This window comes from Pezoporus occidentalis, unplaced genomic scaffold (assembly GCF_034315485.1).
Source record: "Pezoporus occidentalis ecotype Australia unplaced genomic scaffold, CSIRO_AGI_Poc_V1 ctg230, whole genome shotgun sequence".
NCBI lineage: Eukaryota > Metazoa > Chordata > Aves > Psittaciformes > Psittacidae > Pezoporus > Pezoporus occidentalis.
In genome coordinates, this window is record NW_026914181.1 from 305,436 (window position 1) to 330,091 (window position 24,656).

The 24,656-nt window shown below is 42.1% G+C and overlaps 3 protein-coding genes across 22 annotated transcripts in view; 2 read left to right on the forward strand and 1 right to left on the reverse strand.

Moving 5' to 3' along the window:
- Nucleotides 1–11,258, forward strand: part of FGF2 (fibroblast growth factor 2) — a 30,276-nt gene extending 19,018 nt beyond the window's left edge. Inside the window, exons 2-3 of the mRNA XM_062621674.1 lie at nt 2,062–2,165; nt 10,890–11,258. Of these exons, the coding sequence (XP_062477658.1) occupies nt 2,062–2,165; nt 10,890–11,075 (290 nt within the window). The 3' untranslated portion in view covers nt 11,076–11,258. The remainder of the gene's footprint in view (nt 1–2,061; nt 2,166–10,889) is intronic.
- A 149-nt stretch (nt 11,259–11,407) lies between these two features.
- Nucleotides 11,408–24,108, reverse strand: NUDT6 (nudix hydrolase 6). The gene is made up of 5 exons (XM_062621676.1): nt 23,949–24,108; nt 23,305–23,592; nt 17,899–17,954; nt 15,402–15,456; nt 11,408–11,968 (listed from the first exon to the last, which is right to left on the reverse strand). The coding sequence occupies exons 1-5, from the start codon at nt 24,106–24,108 to the stop codon at nt 11,580–11,582; spliced, it is 948 nt and encodes a 315-aa protein (XP_062477660.1). The 3' UTR covers nt 11,408–11,579.
- AFG2A (AFG2 AAA ATPase homolog A) overlaps nt 23,904–24,656 on the forward strand; it is a 226,725-nt gene continuing 225,972 nt past the window's right edge. For all 20 annotated transcript variants that reach the window (XR_009965407.1, XM_062621656.1, XM_062621652.1 and 17 more), the window contains exon 1: nt 23,904–24,347. Coding sequence is in view for 19 of the 20 variants with exons in the window: in XM_062621656.1 (XP_062477640.1) it covers nt 24,107–24,347 (241 nt within the window). In the remaining variant the exon portion in view is untranslated. The remainder of the gene's footprint in view (nt 24,348–24,656) is intronic.

Genomic DNA, 24,656 nt, shown 5'->3' on the forward strand with positions numbered 1-24,656 from the left:
GTCGGTTCCTCTAGCTGGGCTTTCACAATGGTCAGATCTCTGTAAAGTGTGTTCAAATAGAAAATGTTTTGAACTAATTCTCAAGATAATTTCTGGGATGCAAGCTGAAGGAAGGAGAAGTTCAGTCTGGCTGTTTTTTGGAAACACCAGTAGTCTCGCACCAGATGAGTTGTGTCCTTCGTTTGGACACCTGATGACCACACAGCCAGTACCAGGTTGCGACATCTTGCATGTTCATTCCTTAGCTCATGCAGTTCTTCGGCAAAAGTCTTTTATGTCTGTATACATTCTAAGGAGGTGAGACGCTGTTTCTCAACTGCTCTACATTTTTGATGCCTGTGTTGCAATGATCTTGCTTCCTGTTACAGCTGTAGAGTTGCTCTTAAAAATTCCTGTTTAATAGAACTCTGTACATGAATCACGGTGTTGCACAAAAAAAGAATACTCATGTGGGTTGCTTCTCCCTGCTCCAACTGAGAGCTTTGCAGATGCAGATTTCACTGGAGGCCTCCCACATTAGAGGAAAACCGAAGGCTTTGGGGAATAAAATTTCTTGTGTTCTGCTGTTACTGAAATGGTTGTGCTTGATATCGGGTTGAATTGTACTGCTTGTGCAAGTGGGCTCAGGGGGATGGAGCTGCAGGGAATGGGCCTGTATTTTCTGTGATGGAGGAGGAAGCTTCAGGCAGTCCAAAGAGCTCATATGAGCTGCTGTAATGGCCTTCAAAAGTCACATTTTATATAATCAAAGATAGGTTTTCAGAGGGAGATATTCTAAATTCCATTGGAGTAAAACAAGATCTTCTGTGAGGTTTAGGACAACACATACTTTGGTTACTTTTCCTTCTCTGCTTCTCCAGAAAAATAGCAGTTCTACCGCAGTGTTTAGATTTCTTTTGAGCCACAAACAGCTAAGTCATGTAGAGAGCAGAGGTATCTGGTGGATTTTTCTATGGCATTTGGTGTAGTCTTTATATTGTAGTATTCCCCATCCCCATCCTGTAGTATTAGTTAATGGATGAAAAACCTGAACTTTGTGGTACAGCATCGCATGTATGCCTGTTAAGGTGAGACAGAAATGCAGTATAGATGCAACTTCCTAGCTCTACTGTTGTAACCACTTAAAGGCTTCATTCATTTGTTGTTTTGAATGCAACCATGTGAGCAATCAGGGAAGAAAAAAGAAGGTAAAAAACAAATAGCTCTTCTGGATTTAGGTGGAGGCCACTTTGGGCTTGTATCTGTAGCTTGAAACAAGCCACAGGCAAAGGGAAAGCACTTGTGTGTTAATCTGAACTATTGCATGTGATTTGTGGCTAGAAAAATAGGTTTAGGCTTTGTGTTAATTCAAAGGCAGTAGTTGAAAGCTACGTGAGATGATATTACAGATTTTCAAAAAACCATGACTGGTCATTTTTTTTGAAAGTAATTGATTCAAATAAACCTACTTCTCATGTTCCTAACACTATTGTTTTTCAGTGGTGTTTGTATAACACCATTTTCTTGTGTCTTTGCTGCTCTCATCGACTTCTGCAATTGTTTCTGTTGGTTTATTCTGACCCATTGTTGGATGTATGATTGGCACTTTGCTGTTGAGCATTTAGTGAGTGATATGGTCCTGAATGGCCTTGGTCACAGTCCAGGCTTGAGCCTCACCGAGGATCTAGCCCTGTAAAGCTGTGTGCACTCTGTGTCTGGTACTGTTCTGTAAACATTAAGAAATATCTGCAAGAAAATTGCCATGAAAAATCTCCATTTCTGTGAGCAGTTGCTGGTGCCACACGTGGTCCTTGGAGGAGTAATACGGGTTCTTCAGTTGCTCTGATGTGAAGATGGAAGAATATTGTTGTCAATTTGACAATAGGTACTTACTTTGTCATAAGCATTTTCTGTGATAAAAAATGCAATCAGAAAGTTTACTACTTTTGCTGCAAGCTGAAGCTCAGTCTTTCTTTGCGTGCAGGTTGGAAGCCATAGGCTTCACTGTCAAATGCTGAAATATAACAATGGCTGAGAAATTTTACTTTTGTCTTTTTTTTTTTTTTTTTTTTTTGCTCACAGTCAAGCTACAACTTCAGGCAGAAGAACGAGGAGTGGTGTCAATCAAAGGCGTAAGTGCAAATCGTTTTCTGGCTATGAAGGAGGATGGCAGATTGCTGGCCTTGGTAAGCAGCAGCGTTTTAATGTTTATCTCTCGGTGTGTCTTACCTGTACTGGTGGGTTCTCTCCTCACTCTGTGTTAAGTAACCTCTCCTCCAGCAGGACTTACTCAGCTTCTCTGTGTGTGATTTATTTGCGCAACTTTTGTCTATTAGCTGGTCTATGAACTATGAGAAGATGGGAATGTCTGCCCTCATTTAGCAGCTGCAAATTCATTTGGAATGGCCTCTCTGGGAGAGAAAAAGCATAGCGATCACGTATAGATGGGAATTACAAGAACAAATGAAAAATAAAGTGTCCCTCCCCTCCACTCCTGAGGAATTTTTTCCTTTCAGTTTCTCATAAAGTGGTTGTAAACACCCTTTCAAAGTAGAAAGTAAAGCCATTAAAAAAAAAAAATGATTGTTTATGTTTCTGATAGTAATCTGTGCGTATTGTTTTCCCATTTTCTTCTTTTTATATAATCAAGTTTTTTTTGTCATGTGTACTTCCAAACTACAAAACTGGGAAGCAAAAAAAATTGAAAATGATAAGTTATGATAAAATATGATGTTAATATGATAAATGCTAATGATGATAAAAAATATATATAAATGTAGATAAACTAGTCTTTAAAGAGACGAGTTTAATTTAAACTGTGTATTTTATTGGTATCAGCTTAATTTTTAACTGTGTTTTAATGTCAATATTTTTCGCAGACTCTGAAAGTTATTACAGTTGCCTAGAGCTAGATTATAAATTTGGAAGTCCCAAGAGTTGCAGGTTAGGTTCATTTTGCTGATGAGACATAGACACTGTAAATCTCTTATTCATATTTCTAACCTTCAATGCAGACAAACTTCTAGAACTACTAGAGCAGCAGTTTGTAATAATCCCAATGCTTTGGTATCCTGAGCGCAGCTCTGCTCAGCTCCTGTGCAAGTCCCCACTGGTAACCAGGGTTCATAATAATGTGCATTCCTAACCCAGCTGAACTGCAGCTAATGCAGGACCCATGCTGAGGGCTGCAGGAATGACTTGCAGAACCCCATGGTTCTGCTGAAGAGAAATCAGTCTGAGGGCAAACAAAACACTTGAGCAGTTTTACATGAGCAGGGATCCTGTCTCCTGGAGGCCTGTTTTGTTTATGCCTGTGCGTACAGTTAAAAAACCTGTTTCAAGTTACAGCATTATTTACTTCGATATTGTGTGACAGCTCAGTTGAAGAAAATGTGAGGAGTCCTTCACTGTGCTATTCTAGAATTAAGGATAATTGGGAATTTCCTGTGGTGCTGGTGTGGTGGCATTCAGCTTCCCGTTCAAATTGCCCTCCTTACCCTGAGCAACAGTGAATGGTCAAAACAGGGTGTTTAGCGCAGTTTGTAAAGTTATAAACACCAGGGGGTGTTTATATTTGGGATATCCAGCCTACTGTTTTATGGTGGTTTCTGTTTGTAGAACATGCTGCCCTTGTACTACTTCCTACAGCTCTTCATTTTTGCTTTTTATAGGTGAAAACTCTCTAAAGATTCTGTTCTTCAGCCAGCCTAATAATACTTCTGCAATTTCATGATCATTTTCTGCAGCACAGGCAATGTTTTTTCCATCAGGATTTCTGTACTGTGACTCCCAACAGTGTGTGGCCAATTGTGCCTCAATTGTTCTGTGCCTATAAACGCATTCATGGAACTATTGCTAATTGCCAGCATTCCATTTTCAGTTTGAGCAGTGTTGTGTTTCAGTGGGAACTCTGAAAGAGCATACGATGGAAATCTTTGTGGTGAAGTGGTGTCGTCAGTGCACTTGAATTCGCATCTGCTGAAAACTTCAGTTATTTCTTTCAAAACATTGTGGAACTTTGATTCCTTGTCACTATTCTGCCCTTTTTCCCATCTGTTTTTTTTTCTTCTTTTTTATTACTTTTCAGTGTTGAGGATTAATTTTCTTAGTGTCCTTCATTTATAAATATATCAACATTTTCAAAATTCCCTCTGCAAATTATTATTCAGTCCTGTTTTTCATCTAGTCATTTGTTGAGACCTGTCCTTATGGCTTGCTCTGAGTTGGGTTTTGTAAAATGATTTATTGCACAGGCAGCATATCACTGCTAGGACCGCTGATCCGCTGAAATGCTGAAATGATATGGCTTTTGATTTAGCAGTTTCTTTTTTTCTGTTTACTAACAGACCCAGTTGTTTTGGTGGGGAGGTTATCTGCATCAGTTTGGTCACTGGAGGAAATAGCTGGTTAATGCAGCTAGTCAAAACCTTCCCCCAGGAAATGCTGTTTTAACTGCAAATATGTGGGCAGAAATGTATCTATTCCATCAGATTTTTAATGGAAGAATTGAAACATTCCCTTCTGATATGGCTCATTTTGACTTTCCAGTTTCACATAATTATAGTAACAAAATATTATATAATCACAGAATCATAGAATCGTTAGGGTTGGAAAGGACCTTAAGATCATCTAGTTCCAATCTCCCTCCCGTGGGCAGGGACACCTTACGCTAAATCATATCACCCAAGGCCTTGTCCAACCTGGCCTTGAACACTGCCGGGGATGGAGCATTCTCAACCTCCCTGGGCAACCTATTCCAGTGCCTCACCACCCTAACAGGAAAGAATTTCCTTCTTATATCCAACCTCAACTTCCCCTGTTTAAATCTGAACCCATTGCCCCTTGTCCTATCACTACAGTCTCTAATGAAGAGTCCCTCTCCAGCATCCCTATAGGCCCCCTTCAGATACTGGAAGGCTACTATGAGGTCTCCACGCAGCCTTCTCTTCTCCAGGCTGAACAGCCCCAACTTTCTCAGCCTGTCTTCATATGGGAGTAGCTCCAGTCCCCTGATCCTCCTCGTGGCCCTCCTCTGGACTTGTTCCAACAGTTCCATGTCCTTTTTATGTTGAGGACACCAGAACTGCACACAGTACTCCAAGTGAGGTCTCACAAGAGCAGAGTAGAGGGGCAGGATCACCTCCTTCCACCTGCTGGTCATGCTCCTTTTGATGCAGCCCAGGATACGGTTGGCTTTCTGGGCTGCAAGCGCACACTGCCGGCCCATGTTCATTTTCTCATCAACCAACACCCCCAAGTCCTTCTCCGCAGGGCTGCTCTGAATCTCTTCTCTGCCCAACCTGTAGCTGTGCCTGTGATTGCTCCGACCCAGGTGTAGGACCTTGCATTTGGTATGGTTAAATTTCATGAGGTTGGCATCAGCCCACCTCACAAGCGTGTCGAGGTCCCTCTGGATGGCATTCCTTCCCTCCAGGGTATCAACCAAACCACACAGCTTGGTGTCATTGGCAAACTTGCCGAGGGCGCACTCAATCCCACTGTCCATGTCAGCGACAAAGATGTTAAACAAGACCGGTCCCAACACCGATCCCTGAGGGATGCCACTCGTTACTGGTCTCCAGCCAGACATTGAGCCATTGACCACAACTGTGTGCGGCCATCCAGCCAGTTCTTTATCCACCAAGTGGTCCATCCATCAAATTGATGTCTCTCCAATTTAGAGACAAGGATGTCTCTAAAGCGAGACCTGGACAGGCTGAAGAGTTAAGCAGGGAATAACTTGATGAAATATAACAAGGGAAAGTGTAGAGTCCTGCATCTGGGCAGGAACAACCCCAGGTTCCAGTATAGGTTGGGAAACGACCTGTTAGAGAGCAGTGTAAGGGAGAGGGACCTGGGGGTCCTAGTGGACGACAGGATGACCATGAGCCAACACTGTGCCCTTGTGGCCAAGAAGGCCAATGGCATCCTGGGGTGTATTAGAAGGGGGGTGGTTACTAGGTCGAGAGAGGTCCTCCTTCCCCTCTGCTCTGCCCTGGTGAGACCCCATCTGGAATATTGTGTCCAGTTCTGGGCCCCTCAGTTCAAGAAGGACAGGGACCTGCTGGAGAGAGTCCAGCGCAGGGCAACAAAGATGATTAAGGGAGTGGAGCATCTCCCTTATGAGGAAAGACTGAGGGAGCTGGGTCTCTATAGTTTGGAGGAGACAGAGGGGTGACCTTATTAGTGTATATAAATATATAAAGGGGGAGTGTCACGAGGATGGAGCCAGGCTCTACTCAGTGGCAAACAATGATAGGACAAGGGGTAATGGGTACAAACTGGAACACAAGAGGTTCCACTTAAACTTGAGAAGAAACTTCTTCCCCGTGAGGGTGACGGAACACTGGAACAGGCTGCCCAGGGAGGTTGTGGAGTCTCCTTCCCTGGAGACATTCAAAACCCGCCTGGACACATTCCTGTGTAACATTATCTAGGTGTTCCTGCTCTGGCAGGGGGATTGGACTAGATGATCTTTTGAGGTCCCTTCCAATCTCTAGCATACTGTGATACTGTGATACTGTGATGTCGTGTGGGACAGTGTCAAACGCTTTGCACAAGTCCAGGTAGATGACATCAACTGCTCTACCCCTGTCCATTGGTTCTGTAGCCCCACCATAGAAGGCCACCAAATTGGTCAGGCAGGATTTCCCCTTAGTGAAGCCATGCTGGCTGTCACCAAGCACCTTCTTGATTTTCATGTGCCTTAGCATGCCATCCAGGAGAATCTGCTCCAAGATTTTGCCAGGCACAGAGGTGAGACTGACTGGTCTGTAATTCCCCGGGTCATCCATTTTCCCCTTCTTGAAAATGGGGGTTATATTTCCCTTTTTCCAGTCGTCAGGAACTTCACCTGACTGCCATGATTTCTCAAATATAATGGCCAGAGGCTTCTCAACTTCATTTGCTAAGGACCCGCGGATGGATCTCATCAGGACGCATGGACTTGTGCACATTCAGATTTTTAAGATGGTCTCGAACCAGTTCCTCTCCTACAGTGGGCCCAAGGTCTTCATTCTCACAGTCCCTGCATCTGCCTTCCAAGACTTGGGTGGTTTGGTCAGAGCCTTTGCCAGTGAAGACCCAGGCAAAGAAGTCATTCAGAACCTCAGCCTTCTCCAAATCCTGTGTAGCCAGTTCTCCTGAGAGCTTCCTGAGGGGGCCTACGCTCTCCCTAGTCTGTTTTTTATTTGCTATGTACATGTAGAATCCCTTCCTGTTATCTTTAATACCCCTAGCTAAGTTTAATTCTAACTGAGCCTTAGCTTTCCTAACTTGGTCCCTAGCTTCCCGGACAACATCCCTGTACTCTTCCCATGCCACCTGTTCTTGCTTCCCCTTATTATAAGCCTCTTTTTTCAATTGAATTTTCCTCAGGAGCTCCTTACCCATCCAAGCAGGTCTCCTGGCCTTCCTGCTGCACTTCCTTCTGGTTGGGATGCAACACTCCTGAGCTTGCAGCAGGTGACACTTGAATATCAGCCAACAGTCTTGGGCCCCTCTGCCCTCTAGGGCTATATGCCATGGAACCTTACTAAGCAGGTTCCTGAAGAGGCCAAAGTCTGCTCTTTTGAAGTCCAGGGCAGTGAGCTTGCTGCATGCTCTTCTCACTGTCCTGAGGATCTCAAATTTGACCATCTCATGATCGCTGCATCCAAGGCTGCCCTGGAGCATCACATTTCCAACAAGCCCTTCCCTGTTGGTGAGCACGAGGTCAAGCATGGCACCTCTCCTTGTCGGCTCCTCTATTACTTGCAGAAGGAAGTTGCCTTCTACACAATCGAGGAACCTCCTGGATTGCTTGTGCCGGACCATACTGTCGCTCCAACAGATGTCAGGGTGGTTGAAGTCACCCATGAGAACAAGGGCCTGCGAGAGTGAGGCTTTTCCTATCTGTCTATGGAGTGCTTCATCCGCAGGTTATATTACAGAATGTGTTTGATTGTTTAATTTCATGAAGACATTTCTCAAAATTCCCCATGAAAGGAAGAATTGAACTTTGAAATTTCACAAGAAATAATTTGATATTTTGGGTATGACATGTTAGCTCTGTCTGTCATGCTTATGTGGTTTTGCTATGACCAGACAGGTGTTGCCAGACATGAAGGGAAATTCTACTCTCCTGATGTTATGGATTAAAATTGTGGTACAAGAATATTTGTGAGAATAACTTTCATTTACTGGCCCTTTCGTAGTTAGAAAGGGCTAAATACTATCACCACCTTTCTTGGGCCATACTCTACCTGCTGTGGTAGTCACGGGTTAACACGCTGGTTTCAGTTTTGAGAGTAAACAATCTTGAGGAATTTTAATTGTAATTTGAGTCCAAAACGTCGTCAATTGGCACAATGTGATACTGAGGCAGATGCGGTTTGCACTGCAGAATCAATTGGTGGGTGGCATTTGGCCATGCAAATGAGGGGGGAAGAACCTTGTTGCAGGAAGTTGATGCTTCTTTTGGTCAGTTAATCTGCCCTGTGTGATTCACCCGAGGATTTTGGTTTTCATTACAGTTTGGCTGCTGTAAGTGGTGGCACACAGCAGGCCCTAGTACAAGCATGGCTGCTACCACCATTGCTAACACTAAAAACTCCCACACTCCGCGTCCAAGTGTATTTTAAAACCCACTGATACCCAGGGCTTTTCCAGGCCCAAGGCTCACAGTGGCGGGTGCAGGACATTCTGCTCCTGCTGGACAGCAGTCCAGCTTCTGAAATGTTGCCGTGGACAGATGCTAAAGAATACATAGTTCATGAAGTCTGAGCATTAAGTGACAATGCTACAACTTGTCACCTAAATATTCACTTTTTAATCAAAACATTTACATTGGCAATGTGCTGTAGGAAAACATTGGTGTCACGTATGCGAAGCGCATGGCACCTTTCAAAATATTTTTATGATCATAAGATAAATTTTTCTTTTTTCTTTCTCTCATTTTCTTTTTTCACCCTACTTTGATTATTTTTATAACACTCATAAATTGCCTGAAAACCTGTTTGAAGAATTTAATCTGTTTTACTTTTTAAACCACAGAGATATGAGGAAGGATGCATAAGTCTGATGCGTCTTTGAGTTGCCATTGTGTCTACTTTGTGGATTTAGTGCATAGAGACAGATGTGCAAATTTGCCTTCTGTCTGTATGTGGTGTCTTCATAGTGGCTGCTTAAGTTCACCGGAGGTGCACTGAAAGCCATTTAATTCCTGCTGGAGGTTGTAAAGATGTAGTTTCCACAGGTGCAAGGTATCTGATCTCTGTGCCCAGCTCCATGTATTTGAAAAGAAGGGGGATGTGTGCAAGTTCCCTGCAAGTTCCTGTGGTGTTGAACTTCTGCCATGTTTGTATGGGAGACAATAATTTCTCTTGCTTAAAGCACCAGTTCTGCAGGCAGGTTTACCACTGTGACTGCTACAAGAGCAACACTGTCCACATACAGGGGTTCTGCTGTTGCAAATATGCCTTGGGGTAGCTGCAGTTAACACTGATAGTCTTTCTCTTCCTATAGGATGAGATCTTACTTGGAGCTGTTTGTACATCTTCTTATGTTTTCAGTACAGAGGAACCATGTGGTTTCCTGGTGGTGGATTTTGGAAAGTGAGTAAACTTTCCTGCTTTCAGTTGACTGTGAACAGCTATAAATAGTAACCATAGTTCAATCAGTTGTGTTTAAGTTCCCCAGGCAGCAACAACAATCCAGGAAAACCTGGGTGTAAAAGTCTTGCAACAGATAATACCTGTCTCAGGTTATCTTGCAAACAGAAACAGGATCATTTGAAAATGAAGACTCTTTACCCCCAGTATGGTCACCCCGAGGGAGCAGCAGAAAGTACACCACACTACAGTTGTTAATGGCAGACTTATGGGGGGCTTTTGAGTGTTTGTATGCAGTGAGTGTCTTCTCTCTGATGGTGATCAGATGTGGCATGTAAGAAAAGATGCACCTAGTCATGCCCTGTGTTGGCCTCCCAGCCTCCAGCCAGTTTCTGCTTTGGGGCCCTCTCAGCCAGGAAGTGGTTTTATCTGTTCAGTAAATTTCAGTTAATTTCTTTTCCATCAACTTGTCCAAAAGTGATTAAATCCACATGATCTGGGGAAACTGTACTTCCTCTTGTAACTCCACAGCTCAGCCTTGACCCACTGTTTGAAGAGCCACCCTCTTTTATTTTCATGTGTGAAGGCATGTTAATTCTGTGTAGGTGGAGTTGTATTTTGAAAACTTACTTCCAGAAGTAGAGTAACTTCACAGATGTACTTCTAAACACTAGTAGAGTATGCTTGGTCTCTCTGTGGAAGAAACCTGTGCCAGATCAGATCTTTTCTTAAAGCTTTGAGTTTTGAAAAGCCTTGAACAGACATAGGCTCACCAGCCTGTTTCCCACTGCTGTAAATACAGACTTGAATTAGCTTTAGGGAAGTTAAACCTCAAAATTAGAAAAGACTAGGTAAAAGCTGCAACTTACCACAGGATTTATCTAACTGATGATAAGGTTGGTGTGAGGAAGGCAAGGGAAGGGCTGCCTTTTCTATTACATCCCACTTGTCTTTTTGGTTAAATGATAATCTAGGATGAGATGGCAAAACTACTGAGCTTTGGAAGTCAGTAAATGCCAAGGGGCAGGGTTCTCCATTGAGTTGTCTAGATTTCAGATCAGAACAAAGAGTTATGTAATGAAACCAAACTAGAATATGCTTGGTCTGTGTCAAAGACAATGAACAAACCACAGTTAAAAACTCCTCTTCTTGCAGGTGTGTTTAACAGTATTTTCACAGTAATTGTATCTCTCTTCAAATATGAAACATTTAATGTGAATTTCTTAAAACCAAACGTACTGCTAATTCACGTTGTTGGTAACAATCTGAAGAACTGCTTTGTGACAGAATATCAATAACCCTTTTCTTTTTCCCTTTTAGAAATGTGCAACAGAAGAATGTTTCTTTTTTGAGCGTCTGGAATCTAATAATTATAACACTTACCGATCCCGGAAATACTCTGATTGGTACGTGGCACTGAAAAGAACTGGGCAGTACAAACCTGGACCAAAAACTGGACCTGGACAGAAAGCTATTCTTTTCCTTCCTATGTCAGCTAAAAGCTGATTTCCATGGCAGATTCTGAGCACACACAACACATTACATGGAAGATGTCAAATTTCCTGGTCCTCTCTGAAATAGCAAAACCATAAGCAATTATTTGCTGAAATTCACTACTTTTGCAAGTACCAGATTAAACCATGTTTCCTCCTGTCTTACATTGCTCTTTAAACCATTTGTGCCAGTGTGTGCGGAGGTAGAGTTACTTGGAAGATACATTTTCAGGATCAATAATACTTCTGTTTTGTGCTAGATTATCTATGTAGGGCTGTTTTATTTGCCTTATGCTTACTTTACAGAGTAAAGGAAAACAAATCTGATGCACACTTACAGCAATATTTACCTTTAAAAATAATTTATATTTCTATAACTTGATAGAGAATAAACAATTACTTTCTAATAATTACCTAAAAAGAAATCCATGGATAATTTTGATATGATCTCTGTAACACTGCAATAATAATAGTACTCCTAAATTATTACTGTAATGAAATGTGAAATGTATTGCTATCACATTATGCTTCTATAGGACTCAGGCAGCTCCCTGTGGTACAGTTTGTAGAAGAGGCCTGTAGAGACAGCAGGAAACTCTCTCATGGTGATATCGATCTTGTCAAAGCCCTCCCGGTATCCGTACAGTAAGAGTTTAGCTATATTGCTGGTGATGGGAGTAGCGAGTTTTGTCTGAGCAAGCTCACCAAGGTCCATCCACTCACACCTCATGCACTCCTGCTGGCAGAAGCTAATATTGAAAGAGGAGGGCTCCAGGCGACAGATGATGTACATATCCGACTTTCCGAAGGCTCCAGGGTATTCATGTTGCTGCCGTATGCTTAGGATGGACTTGAACTCTGACTTGATGCCAGTCTCCTCAAACACCTCTCGAACTGCTGTGTCTCCTAGGTGAAAAGAGCAAACCTTACAGTACATATGAGAATAGCTCAACACTCTTAAATCCTCCTCAGTGTGGAAAATCTGTAACTCAAAGTGTTCTCTTTTCTGCTTCGTAAGCTGTTTGGAATGTCAGCCTATTTGTTTCAACACAAGGATAAGCTAATTTTTTGGTCACCGAACAAAACTAGTTGCTACACACTTTTCTTGTTTGTATCCCAGAAAATTATGAAAGTAAGAAACTTTGGTAATTCTGCAGAGGGTGTGGTTTTGAAACTGACATTCTCATGGTTGCTGGCTCTATTGTCTCTTAATCCAGGGCAGCATTGCACCCTCCTTTCAGCCTTTTGAATCTTGGTCCTCTCTGCCTCCTTGCCTCTGTCCAGTTTCAGGTTCAGACCAGGTGCAGCTGAACACCTGTACCTTGAGGAGACCACCTGATCAAATCCACTCCATTGTACTTTGCCACAAGGTGTAACAAAATGGGTAAAACTATGGCTTTAAGAAGGTGAAAGTTGGTGCTAGGTCTGTTTCAAGATGTAACTTCAAGTGTGCAGTGACATTTCAGATATGCCGTAATACCAGTATAGCACACAGCCAGTGCTTGCAGGAATCTGTGCTGCAGGTGTATGTGTTGTGCACATCAACTGAAGTGATGCAGGTGTCAGTTTTCTTCCTTATCAAAGGAACCCTAACTTCAGGGGCTTAAAAGGTAAGAAAAACTTAAATTAAGAAGCCCAAATAAGACGTTTTCTATTCCACTTATTTTCCTAAAGTCTGCAGTTCCATTGTGGTCAAGTCAAATCCTACTCGCTGGGGTAGGTAAAATACTGGTAGGTAAAATATTAGCTTTTTCTGATTCTATGTAAACTTCTTCTTGTGTCTTGTTTGAGTGGTGAATGCATGTAGCTGTTCTGTGATGTTCCCTGCTTCTGTTAGTTCATTTCAGCATGGAATGAGTGTGCTGGCTTACTTCAAACACAAAATAAGTTTTAAGAGAACTTGTATTCGCCTTCCTATGGAAGCTCATGTAGTGACGTCAAGAGGTGAACAGAGCAGGCAAGCATTTTAAGGGGTAGTTTCAAATATTGGAAATAATGTGGACATACATTGGCTAGCAACATATGAACCCATTTATCCAGCAGAGGCCAGTCAGCTGTATGTGAATGGCCCCAGACCTGCACATCCTTCTGCCTCAGCTCAACTTTCACCTTGTGGTAGAAGGAGCTGCATACACCAGGTGTATAGAGGTCTTTGTGGGACTGGAAGTCCATTAATATGCAATGTCTCCTAACACTTATGTTTGTGACTTCGTTACAGTGTTAATTAGTTAAAAGGCACCTGCATATGGGGAAAGACACTCATTCACCATGACTGACCCTTGGAGAGGCTGCAACCCTTTGGTTTGAAAGAGTAGGTTGCAAAGCAAACTGCCTGTGGCAAGTGGTTTTATTATTAGTCAAGGGGCTGTATTACACAGGAGTGGTCGAAGAAGGTAAACAGCTGAGATTGTGAGGAATGCTGAGGCAGGCTGTGGTTAAGATAAATGAAATAATTAGAGATTTCACTTAAGCTCTGAGCTTTGCTTTTAAATAGTGTGTTTTCTGTTTCCCTTTTATTTAAATGTGTGTGTATATCTATAAAATATAAAAATATATATAATGACAGTTAAGCTAGAAGAAATTAGGGCTTGAGTTTCAGAAATATTCAAATACAAAGATGCATGCACTTTCCTTAATCCGCATTAAGAAACTATTCAGGTTAGTTGCATGAGTAGTACTCATAAAGTAGGCAGCCATGTATTTTGTCACTTCATATAAACACAGATCTTCAAGCATTTTAACTGCCATTTGCAGTTATAATTTGAAACTTGGTCCCTTGAATGACTGTGAGTTTATAAGGTTTGATGTAAGGATAAAAAGGGGAAAATTAAGTTCTATTGTATTTTTATGCTTCACTAATTTATATCTTCTTGTAGTATTAACATGTGATGTAGTGAATCATAACTTGTACTATGGTATAGTTTAGTAGTGGTAGGAGGGCAGCTGTAAGAGGTTTGTTTCCTCCCAGGCCTTTCTCAATGACTGTATCCAGCCTCCAGCCATCACCTCACCTGCTACTTGAGGGGTGGCCACTGCCTTACTCAGCAGCAGTGCTCCTTGGGGCGAGCTCTTGACAATGCTGGCAGTTTTCTCTTCCCTCAGTACAAAAATCCCTATCTCCTGGCCTAGAGCCAAGCTCTGTCACTAGAAGTGAAAAGGAGTCTGGCCAGACAACAAATTCTTATGAAAACATGAATCCATTGCACTATGGTATGTGTATTTGCATTGTCAAGAAAATAATTCTGATTTCTGTTGTCCTGTTTGACAAAAAGACTTAAAACATAACTCATGACTTATGAAAATTACAGCTCAGCCATACCCTGCTAACTAGAAACTTTCTCCATGTATTGAAATAATGAGCTGGAATACTGTTCCACCTGTTGTTGTAGGAAGTCTGAAAAACAGTAGGTATTTCTAAGGTATAAAATGGTAGAAACCTGGGCTTGATACCTAATTTGCTAGAGCTGCTATACTGTTCTGGGCAACATTTTTGAGTTGCTGGAAGAATAAATTTCTATCTGAATCCTGCTGTGGGGCTAAATGAATGTCAGCAAAAATAACTTTAGAAAACAGGAGCTACCTAGTAACTGCAGTGTAAGTTAGGAATGAACTAGTCTGTGGATCGTAATTTTAAGGGGTGAGAATCAAGGAGAAAAAGCACAATTTTCTGTCTCTTCATAAACACCCTTGTTCATTCACCTTTGAACTGACCTGTGCCACACTGGTAAGAAATTACAGGTTTCCTCAAAGAAGCCTTGTTTTTAACACAGAAGCACCCTATGTCTCTGGTTGAAAGTAGGTGCCCACAACACCAAGGTGCTGCATTTGGCTCTGGTCCTGTGTCAAAGAGCTCACAGTCTAAACAAACCAAATGAACAAGGCTGGAAGGAAGGAAGTGTGTTTATTTCTCTTTTGCACATAAAAAAAAAAAAAAAGTTGGAAATTTTTGGTCATTCCCTCATTGAGCTCACTGCCCTGGATTCCAGTGGGAGCCGAGAGATCGCTGGTTCAGTTTTATTTGGGTTACATCCTGATTACCTTAATCCTCTGCACTTTTGGCTCGCATTACAGCATGTTAAACAGCCTACCAAAAATAAGCTGGCTTCAAGCACTTAATTAAGAGAAGAAGGCATGGAAAAGGGTAGATGTTACAAATGTAAAACTTCTCTGCCCTGCACATAACGTTACCCCATTACCATTGAGGTCACAGGACCACTTCATCTGTTCACCAACTCAAAGCAGTGATTTGCCAAAGGAGTGATGTGGGTCACAATGTATTTCAGTCCTGTTCATGTCTCCACAATTCTGTTAACACATGACCTGTTATCCTAGGACTTACCAATGTCTTCGCCTGGATTAGACAGACCTCCTGGAAATTTCCACGCATCTGTAGTCTGTATTGGAGGAAAAAAAGTATTACTGAAGCCTGTGTTGTACTCCCTAATATGAAGGAGACAATTAACACATGACTTTCTGAAGTTGCAGTATTGTAATTACAAACATCAGTACAGCTTTACATAGGAACTTCTTTGTTCATGCTAATGTGATGACCAGCGATACCTACAGTCTGTATGAAATATTGGAACTAAACATCTACTGATTGAAAATAAAAACTGTCTAACAGTCATTAGACAACATTGCTGCTAGATAACTAGAGTAGTTAGGTATTTAAAAAAAAAAAAAGCTGCTATAGATTATATAATCTTGTATTTAATCACTAATGTATTCCACTTCCATGGTTTTGGCTTTTAAAAAATGTATATATATTTAATCTTACAAAAAGGTATTATGATTGTAGTACTGTTTTATATTGCACTGGCTTTGACATGCCTTTGTGTGTCTGTAATAACCATGTAGCGTAACTTTGTCATTTGTTTTCATGGAATATAGAAACTGATGCTTTGTGTGTGACTTATATGTAGAAGCATTTATTCAGTTGCAATAAAGTTCAGTACCTAAAACAGAATGTGAAGTGTAGACTTGGTGCTGTTACTGATAGTGGTCAAGGAGTCCCAGTTCCTACACCTCCTGCAATTGCACTAAGATTTCTAGGCTCTACCTTTCCATCCATATACTATTCTTTTTATTTCTTTCCTTTTTAAAAGTTTATGTAGGAAGAAGGTAACCTTCAACTAGAAATAAACACAGTAAAAAGCTACACTGGCCAAAAAAAAAAAAAAGGCGTCTTTTCTTGTACGTGCAGCATGGAGAGGGAAGTTGTTGTTTTCCAGTGATTTGAAACCCCGACTACATTGGAAAAAGGTTGGTTGATTTTTAGGTTTTTTTTCTGTGCACTTTTAGCAGGCTTGGATAGGAATTTAAAGCAAAGGGTTAAAAATAGTGCAGCTGGAAAACACATATAGTTGTCTACTGGCTTTCAGCTTTGCTTTCAGTTCCTGGAAATCTTTGTGTGCTGTGGAATTGTCCTTTCATGATTAAACCCAAACAGCTCTTAGAATTCTACTAGCTGTCCAATTTTATTTTTTTTCAAAGCTTTTAGAACATCATTTGTACTAGAAGTCACCATTTCAGGGGAATTGTTCATTTTGCAGGGGAGAATGGAAAAGAGTGTTGGAACAGACAGTGAGAAACAACCATCTGAGCCAATTTGCTTGCATCGAGGTATTATATTTGCTCACAGCACAGGCAATGTATGGGCATTCAGAGACTCCAGGTTTTATACTCAATTTTATCTAGTCACTAAGTAGAGCTGTAAAGAGCAGAGTTGGAAACAATCACTTTTTTTCCTTTCACCTATTTCCCTCACTGTAGTGTCAGCTTTCTTCCAGAAAGGTAGGCTGGAATAGCTGACCTGGAACATACCCATCCCACTTTCCAGAATGAGCGAGGGAAAGGGCAGTGCCAGACTTGTCCTCCTGTGTTCTGGGGCCAGAGCCTATGGAGGTAATGCTGGCAAGTACGGAATCAGACCTCGAACCTGAATGGAGCATTCAATGCCTTCCTGCAAAACGGAATAGAAGTACCTGCACTTAAAATGGTTATGGGTGAGCTTTAACAAAATCAGTATGAAGAAGTTAAACTTTAAGCCATCTGGGCTTAAGAAACTACTCTTTCCTTCTGAATGTGCAATTTCACCATGTTGTATGACTGAAACAAGTGATTAAAGCACTTTTTTATTAAAGTTCATTAACTGTGTTGTAATTGCCAGTTAACTGAAGTCACATTTTGTGTCCTGAGAAGAAATGGTGCCATATTAAACCCAGGTTAGCCTGATAGAAGCTGGAGACATTACCAGCGATGGATACTGGGCTACCTCAGGCCACATCACACAACCCACCCTCACCACACTAGTATACTCTGGTTTGACATTCTCAGCTGTGAGGTCAAGCACTTCCAGTTGTGAGAAATTGATCATCTTTACACCTGCAGTACTGAGGTAGTCTCCAAGCCATGGCCAACCATGTTATTGCATATTTAAAGCCATAGATATGTCTGGAATTTTCAAAACCAAACAGAATCTGAACCCTTTTCCCGAAGTGTGCTTCGAGCCATAGGGTTTTCCAGAGGGCTGCACAGTATCAGGGACTCATGGGTCAGTTACAGGAGAAAACAAAAAGCAGAGAGGATACTTTGTTCTGTTAATTCAATCACCAGCTATAATTAACAACAAAGCCACTGGTTTTCAAAGTCTGATTTTTATTTTTTTCCTTCAAATGCAATACAACAATCTGTTGATAGATGTGTTCCAAGACATTAGTCAAAGTAATTTCTAACTCTCACAATTTTGCACTGGAATAAAAATATTTTTGTTTTATACTACAGAACTGGCTTCTCTAAATGAACTTCTCTATTTTATAATCCTGTAACAAACTTACCTTATTTCTGTCTTGTACAACCAACACCTTTCCAGTGCTTTCATGTAGGACAGCACCTAGTAGAGAGATAATATTGGAAAAAATGTGGTGTTAAGGTAACTATGTTCAATCTTAACCACCCTAATTAAACATGTTTTGATAAAGCATGACAACCCCCTTGCTTGTACCGTTAGCAAGATTTTTATAGATGAATAGCAGAAAGTGGTTTGTCAGTGGAAAACTGATACACAGTAAAATACAAAAAAAGGTTAAGTACCCTGTAGAAAAAAAAACAAAGTTAGTAGCAGCAAGATAAAGACTTCCCACATTTAAGTTCCAGATTAGACAGGAAATTAAAAGAACAGTTTGCTTGTGCTAATATTATCAGAATGAAAGAAGGCGAGATCAAGACACCATCAAAATAACCTAGCAAAGCTGCCTGCTTCAGCAGAGCTGTGCCTGCAGGATTGCTCAAATAACAGAAATTGTTCCAGTGACTCCGGCTGGGCGACCATGATGGGCATGAACTGTTCTCCAGTGAAATTCATGACAAAACTCCTGCCTGCTGTAGTGAAGATTTGAGGGTTTTCTCATTAATAACACACAAGCTTTAGTACTTGGTGGGCTGACGGTACTGGTAACATTCTAACTGGTTAACTATCTATGTACTCATACTGTACTGCCCAGCTAACAACTCATGATAGTAACTGCGTAGTAATCTGAGTCAACTTGTTAATCAAAAAGCATTGTTTCCAAGTGTGAAAGTGACACTTCCACTTGATAAAAAAAAAAAAAAACAACTAAAAAAGCCCCAACAAACCGAATCAGGATGTATGACTGAAAAGTTCAGCTTTTCCTTGTGTCCTCATGCTCAGCCCATGACTTTCTCCAGCAGATTACAAGTTCTCATTTTTCAGACCCGGGTGCTTTCATGTTTGGTCATCCTGTCACACTCTTTGGTCATACTTTAAAAATTCCTTCCCTTTAAAACACATATTTTTCTCAGATTTGTTGAGTAGAATGAGCACTGTGGTAGTTTCCCAGGCTCTCTTCCACATCAGTCATGCATGGGGTTCAAATTAGTAATTAACAATAAAAAAAAAATGCTTGTTATTTTACAGCAGGAGCAAGAGTACATGGTCACATCTGTGATGATGTATGCATTTAAAATGCTATGGGAAGTATTTCCACAGAAGGGAATTATCAAGGGATGAGTGTCCAGCTCGAAACATCCTCTGTTTTTTAATAATACATAGCAGGCTTCTGTGGAGGAGGATTATTTAAAAGATGAAATACCAATCTTCCTTCAAGATATGTCAGAGGATGTGCTTTAAGAGGGTAGTCATGCATCTGCCTCCCCATGGCTTATGACTTTATGATTTCATTCCTCCATAAATGTTTAGCAGTGTCCAGGTTCAAGAACTGTACTGATTAAAAGCAGGGGTGACTTTGATGCATGCTGCAATTACAAGGATTATATTCTAGAAAAGCTGTTCTTCAACTAAATGGTTTGCTGAGACCAAGGAGGACTGCTGAAGACAGGAAACTACACTTTGAATCAAACAAAACAACTTTTTGTTTCCGCTGTTCCACAGAAATCAATGCCTGTTAATGTAATTTTTGGCAGTGAAATTCTCCATGAGATGACAAAAGTCTCTACTAGACGATACCTCAATCCAAAGCAAGAAGAAATGAAATACACTAGGATTGGCTGTCTTGTCTCATTTTTCTCAGGAGTCCCTCAGCTGAATCAAAGTTAGAATCTTAGGTAGAATCAACGAGATCAGACATCCACTACAGGCTCTGGACTGCAGCTCTAAAAGCTCCCCTTCTTGCTACAAATGTGCTATCTGAAGCTTTAAATCATCCAACAGCAGGAGGACTTTCTGGAAAGGTTTATGCTTGTGACCTCACCAAGTAATTACTATTATAACACTGCTTTGTTTTGAATGTTCTATTTTGGGAAATAGGTAAGAAAATTATTTAAAAAAAAAATCCTTTAGACAACTCTAGAAAGTGTGTACTGGAGGGGAAAAAATACCTTCATTCTACCTGTTCTATTTGTCACCAATGTCAGCTTGTATGAAAAGATGCTCGGCATTGAAAAGCATTTGTCATCGAAGTAATGAGCACACACATGACTGCTTGCATTGTAAATGGCAGCAGACAGGGATAGGTATTACTTTGTAAAACAACTTGGGAACTGCTTTTAAATCACTTTTGATTCCTTGGACCATCATAACCTAACTCCAGCTTCCTGTACAGTCTGACATTCATGCAGCTGCGTATTTTACACCCTTTCTTAAGTAACAGGACTGTCCAAGGCTATCACGTGACTGTGTGTGTGGATACTTTGTTTCAACAACTAAAGTAGGTAGCACTGAAAGTAACAGCCACATCCTAAGGCTCATATTACATGCAAGGGAGAAGAGAGTGACTTTTATTTTTCTTCCTCTCCTTTTACTTTCCTTCCTCAACTTGTCTTCCTATGCCATTGTTACGCAGTATATTAACTTAATTAAACTTAAATAAAGTATATTATTATAAACACATAACTTTCTGGATGGCAGACCAGCTCCTACTAGGAGGTGGAGAATTTTGGAAATGTTTTTCAAAAACTTAATCATTTCATACACAGGAAGCTTTTCTGTACCTTTACATATCTGGAAAATCCTGACGCCTACAAGTGGACACAGTAAGTTAGAGTTAGCTGGAAGACGCATCACATATTCCACTACTTCTAAACAATAACGGCTGAGCCCCATGAGTAACGTTTGCTGCTTACTGCTTGGTGACTCTGATCTAGTCTGGCAAAATATGACCTGACCTTGCTTATTCACACCTTTGTCATCACTTGGCTAGACTATGCTGAGGCACTAGCCCTGGCGGCACAGCATTTACCATGTGGGAAACTCCAGACAGGATGAAAACCAGCTGCTGGTCTACTTGGCAACATGGACTTGCTACCTGTTGTCTGCTGCCTGGGCTGGCATCCCGTAGGTTGGCAAACCACACTCAACATCCCTGCCTTTTACTTCCAGGATGAGCAAGGGACTAAGTGCTGTATTTAATTGATCTGCCACAGCTTTGAGATGAAGCTTCTCATCAGCAAATTTGCTGCATAGGCTTTCTAAAATCCCATTTTTTGTTCAGCAAATAAAAAAGCCTAGGGTTTGGCACACACACACACTAAATACACATATTTAAGTAATTTAATTTTGTTAAAAAATTATTTACTTTAAATGTTTCAATAAAATAAATTAAAAGTAGAACTTCCACTACAAAAGGCTCTCACTCCTGAATGATAATTTAATAACAGTATGCCAGGTGTTATCCACGCTGCTTAGTGTATCCCTGGGATGTGTTCCAGAACCACCAAGAGTGAGTGGAACAGAAGAAACCCCAAAATACTGCAGTTGTTACTTCACACACAGAAATCTGTTTTTTTTTACCTGCCTAAATGTCTTCCTTAAGTCTTTAACTCTTTTAAAGAAACTCCCAATAACGAATAAGAACCTACAGGTCTGGAAAGTGATTGCAAAGAATACATACACTATACATTGTGCAAATCTTAAATCTGGGCAATAAATTATGAAATCCATATACCTGCATTTATGCAACTTTTTGTTCCCTCAAAGTTTTTCCTACTTGCAGATGTTTCTATGTGCAAAATATTTCAACATACAACAGCAAATTATGCTCTGAAAGGGCATTTTTCATGTTTTCAAATGTTTAGAGTTTCTCAAACTTACGATTTTTCTTATATTAAGTCTTTCCTGACAACTATCAGGGTCAGAACCATCTATTACACGATTTTCCTCTAATTCTTTCAGTTATGCAAACTGTCAGAAAAATCCCCTTTCAGTTAAGTCTTGTCTCCCTGAACATGCAAGTTACAACCATAAGGAGTAACACGGTGCTTTTGCTAGAATGCATTATCTTACTGGCATTTAATGATGCATATTTTAATGGTGAGGTTTTCATACCTCAGGAAAACATGCTCTAACATGTTAACTGAAAAAATCCAGGCCTGTCTTCGGCTTCTACCCTGACCTCTGCTGGCGGTAATTGAAAAATCACAATACCTCTAGTAGTAGAGCTGTTTTGTAATTGAAAGCTTTGTTTTTCCAAACTTTACTTTCACCTGACCTACTGCTACGTAGAATAATCCAGCTTTTGCAAGTCCTTCCTAACTAGATTTTTCAAATTGCTGTTTATGGGTCTTAACAGCACTTGGTGAGGAATTAACATCCCACAGCGTCCCTGCAAGCCAAGGATAAATGAGTCAAGGTTGTAATGGGAGAGGTTTGCTGTCCCTCTGCTGTATCCACTCTTCACCTGTACATGAGGGGCCCAAACCAACCTCCAGTTTACAGGACATTACTAAATGATAGAACTGGTAGTAATATTTCTGTGGAAGCCTGCTGGGAAGGAGGACAAAACCATTCAAATTTGGTGAAGCACAGTTCAAGTTGATTGTATTTTTGGCTCATCATCAGTTCCTTTTACTGTGATGTATTAAAAAAAAAAAAAGGTGTTGGTGGGGAAACCATCTTATTTAGTTCCTTGGGAATCATATCAGTTTTTTGAGCAAATCCTTTTCAACTGTGGTGTGGTTGTGGGAGGGCCAGATGGGTAACAGCATGGTATTCAGACGTTTGTTTGTGAAATATACTTATTTGGGTTGTGGACTTCTAGGTCCAGCTTAGATCAGCTTTTAGGCCATTGTAATTTAGGCCAGTGGTTGTGCCAGCCCCTGAAGAACCACTATTGGGTCAATTTTGCCCTATTTACAGACCTTAACTTGAGCATAGTTTAGGCAGATGCACGTATTAAGCATCTATAGAAAGGAGAGGGAGCAGAGAAGCAATTTTTTTCTGATAAGTTTGTAGTTACATTTTTGCTTTTAAAAACCTGTTTGAACCTTGAAATCCTACCCCTCTCATCTGCTAGGTGAAAACCACGATATGCTTCTCAAAATGGTGTTTAAAAACAATATTTCTGAATGAAAATTGAAAGCATCAGCAACACATTTTCTTCTCCCTGAGCTATTTATATATAATTTTCTCAAACTGGAATTCTCTTGAGACACCTCTCACTTTAGCAGCCTGTTTTTAGCAATATGCCCTGTCATACAGGCACATTTTTGGCAGTGTTAAAGGCCAGCCTGGATGGGGCTTTGAGCAGCCTGGTCTTATGGAAGGTGTCCCTCCCTGTGGCAAGGGAGTTGGAACAAGATGATTTTGAAGGCCCCTTCCAACTCAAGCCATTCTATGATTCTGAATGACACACTTCAGTTTGTAAAGTTACCCGAGCAGTAGGCAGTTGTTTTCCATGTGCTTGTTGTGCAGATGGTTTCCTACTGAACCTGTTCCCAGAGGTTTGTTCATAAAGCTGTTTGTGGGCACAACCACTTTAGTCACTAACCTGCAACTCCCAGCTGGTGGGTGGCGTACCCCGGCAGCCTGCTGGGCCCTTCTCCCAGCCATAGGGTCAAGGTGGATGAGCCCTGCTCAGCGTGGTGGAAAGTAAAGCCTTGTGAAGCGGCTGCTGCCGCAAACCCACTCTGGAAAATGGGAACATGGAGCCAGACAGCAGTGCAGCCTTCCTCCCGCCACTGGGCCACAGCACCTGCAAGAGAAAGTGAGCAGCGGAGGCTGAAAGCCACCGCCGCCTCTGAGACGCCCCTCGCAGTTGCTCCTTCTGGTCGTAAACCTCACCGCACACAACGAATTGGATTAATGCGTCAAAGTCTGTATTTTTCACCTCATTTACCGCTGGTCAAACTACCATAGGTGTGAGAAATGTGCCAGCGGCGACAGGTGGAGAGGCTGCCAGCTTGGCATTTTAAGCAGTAAATTTTGGTGTCAACACATAAAATAGGGGGATTTACGTTAGGATATGCCTTAAGGCACAGGAAACCGCATCTTTCCTCCCTTCAGCTGCCTCTGCCGACACCCCTCACCACACGACCACGGCTATGCGTGCGTGAAGGTGAGCTCACGGCTCATGGGAAGACTCGCTGCCCCCCTCCCCGCCCTGCCTCCCCGGGGCCCCCGCCCGGCACTTGCCGCGCAGCCATCGCCCGAAGATGGCCCGCTCCAAACAGAGAGGCTGACTCAACTCCGCCAAGTTCACGCTCACCCCCCCGAACTTATCCGGCCGCGCCTGCAGCCCCGCCAGAGCCGCCCAGCCCCGCGCACGGTGCAGCGCCCGCCACGGCCTCACCATGGCGCTGCGTGGGGCTGAGCCGGACGAGACGAGGCCACCCCATGGGCGGTGCCGGCCTCTGCTCCCGGAAGCGCTCTGCGACAGCTGGCGGGGCAGCATGGCCGCGTCTTCCAGAAGGAAGAGTAAGGGGCGGCCGGTCCCAGACAGCGGTGGCAGCGATGGCTCTCCGCGCGCCGTTCCCCTTGACGCTGCCGAGGGCGGGCCGCTGGTGCTGGGGGTCTCGGACGCTGTGGAGGCAGGTACGTGAGTGCTTGCGACGGGGACGGGCCAATATCTGACCCGGCCGCCGGGCTGAGGGCGGCTCGTTTAAAAATGAGTCCCTGCAAAACTGCGCTCGCATGGCTGCCAGAGCGAGCCCGGCCCCCCGTGGCAGGGTTCTAGCGGCTGCCTGGTCCTCTCACGGAGACGGGCCTTGCGGGAAAGTGAGGCTTTCTCGGGCAAGGTCGGCTGAGCCCCGTGTAATGGATTTTGTTTGTAGTTTTTTTTGTTGTTTCTTGTTAGTTAAAACGGGATGGGAAATCTGTCAGTCCACGTTGCCATGGGTGTTT